The sequence below is a fragment of the Rhipicephalus sanguineus genome, chromosome 1, assembly GCF_013339695.2.
Source record: "Rhipicephalus sanguineus isolate Rsan-2018 chromosome 1, BIME_Rsan_1.4, whole genome shotgun sequence".
NCBI lineage: Eukaryota > Metazoa > Arthropoda > Arachnida > Ixodida > Ixodidae > Rhipicephalus > Rhipicephalus sanguineus.
The window spans coordinates 169,056,165-169,068,925 of record NC_051176.1 but is presented as its reverse complement, the minus strand read 5'-3'; the positions used below and the strand labels follow the sequence as shown (position 1 = coordinate 169,068,925).

At 43.8% G+C, this 12,761-nt stretch overlaps 1 protein-coding gene across 1 annotated transcript in view; it reads right to left on the bottom strand.

The window, feature by feature from the left end:
* LOC119401993 (uncharacterized) overlaps positions 1-12,761 on the bottom strand; it is a 160,456-nt gene that overhangs the window by 77,009 nt on the left and 70,686 nt on the right. Inside the window, exons 14-17 of the mRNA XM_049417623.1 lie at positions 10,652-10,955; positions 4,793-4,883; positions 4,201-4,311; positions 465-1,180 (exon numbers count right to left, since the gene is read on the bottom strand). Coding sequence (XP_049273580.1) covers positions 465-1,180; positions 4,201-4,311; positions 4,793-4,883; positions 10,652-10,955 — 1,222 coding nt within the window. The remainder of the gene's footprint in view (positions 1-464; positions 1,181-4,200; positions 4,312-4,792; positions 4,884-10,651; positions 10,956-12,761) is intronic.

Genomic DNA, 12,761 nt, shown 5'->3' with positions numbered 1-12,761 from the left:
TTTTTCAAAGCTTTCTCATAATGTCAACAATGAAGATATTACAAGAATGCAGCCATTACATGCACATCTCTGTCCAGGCAATTTAAGGACTAACAAGAAAGGTACCCTTGAACATTCAATTAAACACACATGTTTTGCCAATGGGGATGCTGGGCCACAATTAGTGAGAAACATTTACATCATCCAGTCATGCCAACTTTATATGGGCAACAAATGAGATAAACGTCTCCAAGCATTGATAACAAAAGATATAAGTAAGCAGCTGACCACAAACAAACAAAACAGTGCCAGCAACTTCCTTGTACAGGGATGTGAAAAGCAGTTCATCAGTGGAGGGCAATCAAGTATGTGGAAGAAAACCAAAGGAAAATAAAGCTGGGAAATACAAGCCCAGGTAACAAACTACTTGCATTCCTCAAAGCAGTGCAGGCTTGTGCAAGCATGGCACCCCCACCCCCGACTACCTCCGTCTGCTGCTGGGCAGCTCAGCCGCTTCCCTCGGGACACGTCAGGCCAAGTGTCCTTGGCTTTCTTGAGCCCAGTGTCTGAGCCTGGCTCCTGCCGTCCACCAACCAAAGTTTTTCTTGCTTCCTTGGGTGACCTGCGTGGCTGCTTGCTCCACCCTTTGCGACAGACGCCACCCATTCGCTGCTCAGAGACACTACGGTCTGGCTCTGACCATATGTCTGAATCTGAAGACCAGCACTGGAAACGGCCAATGGGCACTAATGGCTCTTGTGGTACATTGTTTTCCAAAGCTGAATTGCGAGAATCTTTCCATCGCAGCAGGGAAGGAGATGAAGAAGAGTAGTCTGCATCTGCATCAGCCTCTTCCGCAGCTACAGCTGAAGCCACTGCTGGGATGCTGGGGCTTTCAGGGGCATTGAGAGCTTGCTTTTGCCAAGTGCTCCGCAGGTAGACATTCTCAGGAAGGCCCCTCTCATTCAGCAGGAGCAGGATATCATCACTGTCACTAGCTTGCACCAGGACTACCTGGTCCTGATAACGCCAGGATGCATCCGTGTCCTCCCCTTCACAGAGAGACGCTGGTGTGCCAGGATGGCGACGTGAAGGGCACCTACCTCCAGCTGCTGAAGACGCCCTTTCAGGACACTCCTCTTCAAGACGCCGTGTAAGGGTGGAGATCTCCCTCTGCTGCTGCGCCACTCGATCTCGTAATCTGGTAGCAGAAGCATATAAATGTTACCAAGTTGATGTACAAGACAGATTTACCACATCCCCAGAATGATATGAGAAATGGATCAAAACACTGCATTACATCGCACAATACAAAAGTGAATAAGCAAGAAATACAAGTTCATGGGTAGCACTTGGATTAATCCACAATTCAGTCAACCGTAACGTCTGTAGGTGCAACACAGAAATACATAACACTGACAACTGTTCATACCTCCGCTGCAGTGACAAGGTATCACATCCCCAAGTCACACTCAGGATGGCACTAGAAAAGAGAACTAATTTACTTGTCATTTAGGCACCTAGGTATCAGCATATGCATAGCTGTTTTCGTGTTTCTCTTTCACTGGAAGGGAAGTGCAGCAGTCAGGGACTGAATCAGTGCCTAGCAGCAGACCGTTGCAGCTAAAAAGGCGCTGCAGTGGTCACTGCTGCGAATGTCAAGTTGCCTCATTGCAATTACCATAAGAAAGCTTATGAATTGTATCAATAGGCAGCTGTTGTTCTGGAAGTGCCCATTAATATTTTAAGGTATCCCTCAGTCAATGGCAATGTCTGCAGATATGTGCAACATGCGAGAGATCTGACAGGAATGACTAAAAGGCTACATTAAAATTTTGGGGTTTTACGTGCTAAAACCACAACCGATCATGTGGTATACCATGGATGTCACTCCAGATGAATTATGACCACCTGGGCTGCTTAACATGCATCTAAATCTATGCAAACATTTTTGCATTTCACTGTCATAAAAATCTAGCAGCCATGGCGAGCAAACAATCAGAAAAAGCCAATTGAAAACTGATCCAGGAAACAACAGGGCTAATCATTTCGCCCATAACTAATTATAACTCTTTTTCCATGCTTCATTGTCTAATGGCTTCTTCTTGCTGCTAAAGAAAACCTTCAAAAAATTAGCTTTCTTCAGCTTGGCACTGAAATCAAAGGAATTGCAGCGGCTCAAACTTTGGTAGAAGACGACAGCTCCGTTCCGTGCTGCACATGACGTCACACGCGCCATGACAAAATGGCGGTCGCCGGCGGTGGGCAGAGTTTACAGCCGGCGACTTCTAGGGCTTGTTTTGCACTGAAATATTCTTTTACGGCTCACTTTTGAAATTTGTATCGGCATAATAGACCCTCTACTTCTAATTTTCAATGAAAACCACAAATCTTTAGGCGACCATGTCATGACCCCTTTAAATAAGGAATCTTAGCAATTCATGCCTTCAGTCTGTGTGTAGCATCGATCATTTGTTGGTAGCATTGTCAGAGAATACCAATGTTGTTACAAGTACCAAGTCACGAGGTACTTTTGCCAATCTTGCATACACTCACTGCTGACTAGAAAAACAAACCACAGCAGCTATAATCACAGAAAGACATTATTTCAATATTTGTCAATAGGCTCTACAACTTTCCCACTGCGGATTTTGCATTTGAAGGAGTGCTTTAAAGGGACACTAAAGGCAAATATTAAGTCGACGTTGATTGTTGAAATAGCAGTCCAGAAACCTCGTAGTGCTACTTTTATGCCAAAGAAGTGCTTATTTTGAAATAAAGTCATGTTTTAGTGGTCCGCATCGCGTTAGCGCACTTCAAATCACCCGCCTGAAAGCGGCTTTTGTCACGTCACTGTTGCCGTGCCCAACGTAGACCACCTTTACTGCGCGGCGGCGTGCACTGGCGGCGTGCACCATTCGGGCATCCGGCAACATCACACGCATGCGGCATTTTGAGCGTGCAAAACACACGTGGCAGTACGCAATACCGAAACTACCACTGAGACGCGACCGCGTGAGCGAAGCAGGGCAGCGGGCGAAGCGCAGTTCGGCGAAAACGGAACTTTTGAACCACGCACACTGGCAACGCCAAAGAGGTTCTTTTTTCCATGAATCAAACAGAAATGAACAAGCAGCATTTTATTACATCTCTTGATGCACGGAAGGTTCTTTTTTTTATTGCAGCTAGTTTGATTACGAGTGATTAACTGTAGTCAGACTCTCTCACGTCATCGGGATCATTTCCAAAATGTCCCGCTCGTGGCACTCATTGTGCGATACATTTAGCTTAATTTCTCGGTAAGTAGGGCACTGCTGTTGATAATATTGCTGTTTTAGACGTCATACATTGAGCTTTCACTCTGACAAATTATTTGCCTTTAGTGTCCCTTTAAAAGTTCGTTATTATTTTTAATCACCTAAGCTTTTAGCAAAAATATTAAAGAGGCCAGTGAAAAATATCAAGCTGTTTGTATTACTGTAACAAACGGATTTCTTGAGGTTTAGCTGGAACACTTCAGACATAAAGCAAGCCACATTTACTCCCTTCACGTCATTACATTCAGCTAATAAGACATACCATATCTTTTAGAGGGGCCCTGCAACACCTTTCCAAGTTAATCATCAAATGGCTTCATTAAAAAAGTTTATTGCCTCACGAATTGACTGTCACAAAAATTTTTAGAATCCGTCAATTACGAGCAGAGTTGCAGGGATTTGTCGTATGCTTGAAGCGCTTTCTCTCTGCTTTCGTACCAGCGAGCGCACTGAAAGCTACGTGGGGGGTGGGGGAGGATGACAAGGGGGCAAGAAGGTACACACCCGTCGTTCAGTACGCATCATGACCTTGAGCACGTTTTTTTTCCTTCGAGCGCGCAGCTTCCTTTCAGTGTGATCGCGCGCGCGGGCACATCTTGGCATTTTGCGGCAGCCACGGTAACTGCAGCTTACGATGCTCAAATCAGCCAATGGCCATGGACTTGCAATTCCTTGGCAACTAGAACTCCAGAGCATACAGGATTCCTGAGAGTGATTTCTTTTTTATTTTTAGGTACCTAAATATTTTTTATGGGCATTACCATTTTAAAATAGTATGCACAACGCACTATTTCAAATCGAAATATCCAGCCCTGCAGAATATTCTGCCGATGCCAGAAAAACATAACTGAAATTGCAGGCCCTTTAAGGTGTTACTGCATAAGGTAAACCCACAATCACGTACATTTTCAGCTCGTCTTCCATGAAGGCGAAATCTTCAGGGGAAGGTGAGATCATCTTGATGTCCAGCTTGCCCGTAGATGGTTTATTCACAAGAGCTGTCCCATCTTCATTTCTACAAAGTAAGTATAACAATTAAGCATGATCACGCTAATGTCACTTAAGTGTCACGAAAAAGAGTGGTGTGCACCTCAACGTCATCGCATCCTACATGAGCTGGTGGTTTCTGTGTTTGGTTGAACGCTTCTGTCCACCGCCCCCTTTGTTCATGTCCCCTGCTCTAAGGAAGTGGTTGAGGCTGTTGGGTTTTGTCCACCCTGGAACTTCGAAGTTGTGCTCTACCCCCCCCCCATTATGCCCGACAACACAAGCGTGCACTCTACCAACTCCTCCAACCCACCATACTTTGGCCAGTGCCTTATGTCAGCGTAATCCCTTTAACTTCTCTGGCACAGGGCATCCTTCTTCACTACAGATGCAGACAAACAGGCAGCAGTCCGAGCACAGCAACCCCGAGCTCATGCCAAGGATGATGCCACTGAGACACAAGGCCACTCTTCTTCGCTACACAAGTTAAATGTTTGTGGAAAACATACTTTTTTGAAAGAGATAAGAATGACTGCATATTCTTATCCAGTGAACCTCTCTTTGACAGGTGGTCACTGAGAACACTGCTCGTGTCAGAACCTGCAATGAGAAGATACATAAACACATTGAAAATCATAATTGAAGCTAAGTGCCTAAAAATGGCAAAGGTGCAACACATTGCTAGGTACATATCTTGCATTGACCATACAGTTACAGTCAAATAAATATTTTACAACTTCATTGTTAAAGGGAAGCACTTAATAAGACTTCCACTACTCACTAACTTTTTTAAGACTAAATTAATTAAAGCCAAAAGTGCTGCTATGAACAAGAAGGGGAACCAATTGAGGAGTCGAACTTCTGTCAGCCACCACCAAATGATGCCAAGGTAATCATAGCGGAAGCCATTTGTAGTTGAAGTGTAGAAATTATTACATAAAAGGAAATGAAAGCAGATGAACTTGCTATTGATGGAAACTGAACCTAGAGATCATGATAGAGCCGCCATAGCTGTCATAGCCAGAAATCAAACCCGCATCCCCATGCATAGCAGCACGATACCTTACCTGCTAAGCTACCACGGCAGGTACTATGTATGCCTAGATTGAGAATCGCCAGTTAATGGCTATGCCCAGAATTCTTTACAAGACGTTATTTGAAATGGTAAGATGTAGCTTAGTAAAAAATTCCTATGATAACTTGCAACTACAAGTGTGACATCAGGGTCCTTCAATACCTTTTTGGTAACAAAACTGCCGCCTCACTTAGAGCCGGTGCCCGCCACTAGAGGCGCCACTGCACATGAGAGGGTATGCGAATGCTGCTGCCACTGTGATTGTGTGGGCAGACTCAGTATTCTAGCTTTCCATACTACAGCAACAGCTGCTTTACTTTCACGTAACTACTTCTAACACACTTAACACACTACACTCAAACCTTATTAAACAAAGCCACATCTGCCACGAAAATAACTTCGTTATATCCGAAAATTCGTTATAAACGTTTATTCATCTATGACAAGACTATTCTCCATTTACTTCGTTATAACCAATAATTCGTTATATCCGTGTTCGTTATATCGAGGTTTGAGTGTACTTCTAACATTTAACATAACTGCCTGAGTGCGTCTTCTGCCTCGAAATGAGCCTCCCAGGAGAAAAAAAGATAGTCGCTCAAAATATGCAGCTTCTGGCAGTGTCAGTCCAAAAGAAACAAATATTCAAGGTCTTACATGCCAAAACTACAATATAAAGATGAAGTACGTCGTAGTGGTGGACTCTGTTAATAATGATCCCCTGTGGTCCTTTCACACGCGTGTAAATCTAGGTACAGGAATGATTTTTTTTTTCGTTTTTTTTTTCTGACGAAATGTGACCACTATGGCCAGGTGAGTGCCGTTTGTCTCAAATATTCATTCGGTTCCACTTATGGATAATTGCCTGAAATTAAACACCACACGTTCGCAACAGAGCCTCAGCAGTTCCACTTGCAAGAAAGAGGCAGACAGCTGGGCTGTTATACTCAGATTCACCCAAAGTGAACTAATTATTGTGAACCAATAAGCACCAATTATTTATTGGTTTAGCATAGTGCCAGATTGCTCGGCCAGCACGGCTGTTTACTTTCTGTTAAACTGTAAGCAGTATCTTATCAGGAGGTCAAAACCATTAAACCATTAACGCAAGGACTGCTTCGGTAGAAGAGCTTTGTCTGATAACCAAGAAAAGAAAACCGAGCTGATCCGTGTGCTTCAAATCTTTTGGCAAAGCAATGCCACTTCTGATCAAGATTTGGGTAGAATAAATGTAAGACAAATCTCGCCAATAAATGTCTCGGTACAGCCATTAGCACAGGATTAAAGCAAATTATGTTTTAGGCCCTGCACAGCTGAACCTGTATTGTAATTAGGCAATTGTCTTAGCAATCAGTTTTATAATTCAAGCACAAAAAGAAATACAAAATGTGTTTGTGCAAAAACTACAAACTAGCACAACATTTTATTTTGCAAGTGCCATACAGACAGCACAAAGGTGTCAGGTCACGAATAATTTTGTTAAAGGGCCTCTAAACCACCTTTGATAATTTTTTAACATTTCAAGTAAACAATTCCAAACGAGGCAGCGCTATGAGCTGTGGGTGCCCCACAAATTCCAAGAAACAATCTCTTCTCCTCTCTGGGCCTTTCAGGAATCCTCAGCCCCTCAGCGTTGACATCAACATCGTCTGCTAATGTCATGTTTGTCTGCATGCAGGTACACGCGCTCACCACTCTTCCTCTTCGAACAGCGAGGAGGAGCACTCAGCCAAGAGAAGAGACGAGCCGACGAATTGAGCAGAGCGAAGGAAAGAGCGAAACGAGCGAGGGCCTCTTTTATAACATCAAACGTGTGTAACTCCGCTATTACGGCACCGTTTCGAAAAAATTCTCACGGCTACGTGTTCGTTGTAGACTCGTGCGCAACTGCAATGCCACAACTAAATGTCGACCTCTGGGTGGTTTAGGGACCCCTTAAAGGCATGGCACTAATGAACAAGCTTCAGCGTCAGCTTTCGCTGTTCCAGGGACACGGCATCACCACTGACGTTAGAATCGTAGGCAGACATTTCTGAGGCATCAAAACGTTTCATGCACACAAGCGTATAGCTCGATTAGAGTTGGAATCATCAGTGTCTAGCTGTGATATGGCACCCTGCCATATTTCACGCTGCTCCTTGTTACTTGGTACACCAAACGAGACCTTTAGGTAGTTCCTTCGAAACAGGAACAACCGGCTGGCACCCTAACACGTGCTCAGCATCATTTTCCCACCCTGACAGCCCCAACACTTCAGCTAAGTCAAAAAATAGTGCAGCATGTGCACAGAACACACTATACCTATCAGCTCGACTCGCATTTCACAAGCATTTCATTACGTGAACGCAACCCTCTGTGGCACAGTAGCACCGCGTCGCAGCAGCTTTAAGCAGTGTACGAAGCTCTCTCATAGCACGACGGCAGAGTTTCACGACCAGAAAGGTATTGAAGAGCTCTGACGACGCCAACCTGCATTGTCTATGCTGGGGTTTTCAAGCTGGGATCCACAGAACCCAGGGCTTCCACAAACAGTGTTCTAGGGTTCTGCAAGCAGTCAGAATGAATACTACCCAATTCCACTTTACGCCCATTAAAACAACATATTGATTTAGAGAAGAAAATTCACATAGCATTTCTGATTTAATTCATCCATTGTACACCGCATCGGCACTCCAGTAGTCTGTGAGCACAGAAAAGCCCACTCTGCAGCACATTTGTGGCACATAGTCATAGAACATACCTGAAAATTTGTGCAATTTGCATATTCACAGTGACCTTGCACACAGACAGTTTTTAATTAATGCTTGTGAGCACAGTTTGTAACACGTGCACAGGAATCAGTCCAGAAATTCTACAAGATGAGAGCCCCTTGTCTGCCTGGTCGAGTACTCTTGCTGCCGACAAATGACGATATTAGCATGGGGCATGTACATGCTTTATTTGTAACTCCCGCCACGTAGGCATGTGCATGGCCTAGTTCCTATAGTACATGCTGTTTTGCCACCGCACTAGCACACACGAGTGCTATGATGTGCACAAGATGCACCACATTGTGCTGACTAGTTGGGATTTAGAGCAGGGGGTTCTCAAGCTTTCTGGCTTTGGGGATCACCCACTGCTTTTCCAGAGTGCTATGGAACCCCAAAATTTTTCTTTAGCACGAAGACAATCGAAAGGGGAAAGGTGATGACTCTTCTTGATGTGCAAAAACATAGTATTAACACTGCCGCATTGGCCCGTTATCTTCATATCAGAGGCCATTGCTGCTGATGTGAAGCTTGCAATAATACGTAGACATAAGATTCCTACACGTACCGTGCACAGTTCATGTGGTGCTGCTTCTGCAAAGTGTTGTATCGCAATTAGTATCACGTGGTGTGCAGCTACTATCTCCTGGTGTGTCGCACATAGTGTGTTGCAAAGGAAGATCTATGCATTTACTACACAGCAAGGGCTGACAAAGCAAGGTAAATGAATTTCAGCACTAAATTTTCTTTTGGCTGACTGTTTCCCTACTTGTGCTGTGTTATTTCCCGGGAACGGAATCTTCACAATAGCGAATTTTCTCAGTATCCCCGCCAATTTCATTATTGCGGGGCTCAACTGTATCAATGTTACAAGACACTGCAATGTACCCTTTTTTCACTACCACCCTTATACAATGTATTTATATTCAAATATACTGTTTTAACGTGACAGCGTTAAAGAGCTCATTTCGCAGAAATTCTGGCGTCGGTGTCGGCGCTGTTGTTTGTGAGCAAAATATCATCTTGTCCATGATCCGAAAATTGAGAAATATGCAAATAAAATAAATAATAGAAAACTTCGGTTCGAGTGAGAATCGAACCCAGGCTATCTGCGTGGCAAGCAGGTGTTCTACCACAGAGCCACGCTATTGCTTGAAACTGCTTTGGAAAAAAACACTATATGAGTGTCATATTGTGGAGGGAGTCTCCTTAACCTTTTGCGGTCCGTTGTCGGGCGCTGCCATATAACGCAACACGGCCGTAGCGGTCCGCTGTCGGGCACCGCCCGACAAGGGTGTTCGTGGTTTAAATTTCGCTGTTTTCTCACTGCGAGTCGTGCGCATTTATTGTATACATAAAGTGCCATCTCTTGAGGAATAAGTGAGCGTTGTTTGTTTAGGTTTACTTTTTCTTACACTAGGGTGCAGCACTATGTTCACCACGGAGTCCAGAGCGTAACCACTCGTGCGCGGTTTGCTGAGAAGCATGGCCATGTTTTCACCGCATGCGTTTTACGGTGGAGCTTTTAGCGAAAGCGAGAATGACTTTAGTGAAGAAGAGAATTACGTGCCTCCACCAGACAGTGATGACAGTGATTCGACAGAAGTGAGTGACGAAGACTACAATGACGGCGGTGGAGACAACACCTCTGTCGACACATAGGGGAACAGTAACAACCCTGGCCTGCACCAATGGGAATGCTTTGAGTGGTATCATACACAGCCCAAATATCGCTAAAGGAGTTGCTTGCAGAATGCAGGAGCAAAAATAATTATCCCGTGAGTTTTTCTTCCACAGTTTGTGTTTTTCTTCGTGGTGCCAGAAACTGGCTGAATAGTTTCAGACCAGTAGAGCCGGAAAGTGGGTAAAAGTTTTGGACCACAAAGGGTTAATGCATGTAATATTGCGTGGCACAAGTGTAGAATCGCGCCAGGCGTCAAAACATGCGAATTGCACAACGAGTAGGTATTTTAAAGGCGCACACATTACAAAGCGCTCAGACATATTTTATCATCATCAGCTGCAAAAGCATCAACAAAGTGAGCAGCTGTGTAGGTTCAAGAATTGCCTGACGGACGCATAGTGGGTCCTTCGCTGATTTGCAAAAGGAAGAATTATGGTGTAGTCGGCACTTAACAACTGTACTTGCAGTAGGCATTCTAGGATAGTTTGAAACGGCCAACGTTACGCGCACAGTCATTCGTTTCCTTGCGGCACGGTTGAGGCATGCACTGAGAACTGAAGCCAGGCTAGCAATTGAGAAGGCGATACGTATGGGTCCCCGATTACGTTATCGCATTGTACTCCTGAAGGCGAAGCTTAAGCGTCCTTTAAGTTAGTTTTTTTTTTTAGTTTTTTTTTTTTTTTTGCAGCTGGTATGTATCGATGTTATAGTAGTATAATATAGTTTATTTTCAATGTATGTATTTCTGTTTGAATTACCCCCTCTACGCAACAATGCTTCCCCAAGCCATTTTTAAATAAATAAATAAATAAATAAATAAATAAATAAATAAATAATTGAACACTATCTGTTCTGAGCTCACCAAGAAAACTTTGTGACATGGAGTGGAAGGAATTGGAGATCTCCTTGCTGTCTGCGACGAACTGGCGGATCTTGGCCACCATGGCTGGAGAAAGAGTCACGGACCCCAATGATCCAGTCTCGTCGTAGGCCAGCAGCTGCCCTAGGAATTTTGCCAGCTCTTCCAACCGGCACAGAAGCACTACTGACATCTCCTGCATGTCCTGCAACTGCCGCTCCAGGGCAGCATTCTTCTCCAACAGGCAAGCATCTGTTAAGACCGACTGCTCAGATGCAGGTTGATCCTTGTACTTAGAGATCATTATCTACAAAAGTCAAGAAAAGCGGAGGGGGGAGAGGGCGATTTCAGAGGGAAATAATTTTTTTACCTATCTCTGAAATGTGCCAAAAGCCAAATTAAAACCCATAGATATTCAATCACAGTCAACATCATTTCATGTTTCGAGTACTGCTCCGGTTTACAATGACTCCCACTTGTTCCCTTTTGTCAAAGAACAGATCAGCCATATGCAAATTTTCAATGTCACACAATGCATAATTACCACTCGGTAATGTTGTTAACCTCATTAACCTTCCCCTCAGTTGTGCGAACCTGGATTATGCATTAAAGGGACACTAAGGAGCAACACGATTTTTCTCGCATTAGTAAAGTAGTCTTCCACGATACCAAAAACACCATGCTTTCTGCGCGAAGATGCTTAATAAGCGAGAAAACACACAAAAAAAAATACAGGTGGCGACGCCACCTTGGAATTCCCGCACCATTTGCTGTGACGTCACATATTTTTGACGGCGCCTGCTTAGGCCTACGTAGTTCCTAATCGGTTAAATCGAAGTACATTGTCCTCTGAGGGGGCCAGAGACTTGACATAACGAGTTTGTGAAAATTATGTCGAGCCAGTGGCACCAAAATACGTTAAATGCTCTTTGAAGACTTTTACGTCACGAATTGCAAAGTTCGGCGCGAAATTTAAAAATGAGACTTTAAACTTGGTTTTCTCCTCTAATAATAAACCTATGGTGGTGAAATAAACTACACAAGAGTTCTCCGAGCACACTTTATCAATCTAAACCAATTCATTGTTTCTCTTTAGTGTCCCTTTAATGTCGCAAGTGAGCGATGTACAAGACTCCACACATATACTTTATGCTTTTTCAAAGTATTAGGAAACAAGATATACAGCAGGCTTTCCTTGAAGAGACACTAAAGGCAAATAACAATTTAGACTACATTGATAGACTAACACTTGAGAGTGTCCAAATTGTCACTATTATCCACAACAATGCTTTAGTAATCGATATATCAAAGTAAATGTAGGGCATGAAATGAGACTACAGTGGATCATTTTAGTATTGGCCCGATGATGTAGCCCATCAGTACAATTCTGTCACTAGTGCCACTCATAACCACTTATAATAAAAAGATCATTGCAATACATTGAAAGATAGACTAAAATGTAGTTATGCAGTTATGTTCATTTCCTGCAGAAAATATCTTTTGACATCAGCCATTTGACAACATCTAAGACTGCAGGGTGAGAGAAAGATACATATATGGACTATGCACAACACCTCCTAGATAGCAGGCCTGTGCACTTTGCGTTATCCATGATACGTGGTCCGAAATTTCCATTGCCAAGTCCAGCATGACAAAAGCAGCGATGTCAAAATTTCAGTGCAAGAAGCATGACGTCATCAAGCAGAGCACGTGGGCCTGCTATCTAGGAGGCATTGGTTGTTGAGTAGCACTGTTTGTAGTCTGCTATCTTAGAGATGCTGAGCATCCGACTGTGGGGTCATAGGTTCAAAACTCGCTACCACCAAATTTTTTTAATATACATTAATTTTCTTTGTAGGATTACTGAGGTGAAGTTAGAACACGAAGGAGGGCATGCATGGACAAGGAATGCACAAGTAAAACAGGATTGTGAGAGCAAGAGCGAAGGCGACGTGGTGTTGCGGCAATGCCCTCCTCTCCCCTCGCTCATCAACTGGTGCACCAGCAACTGTTCCCTTTCCCCTACTCTACTTTATCAATGCGTGCAAGTGACGTGGCATCACAGCCAATGGGAATTTAGCTGACGTTTTACTCTTAAAGATGCCAGATTTTT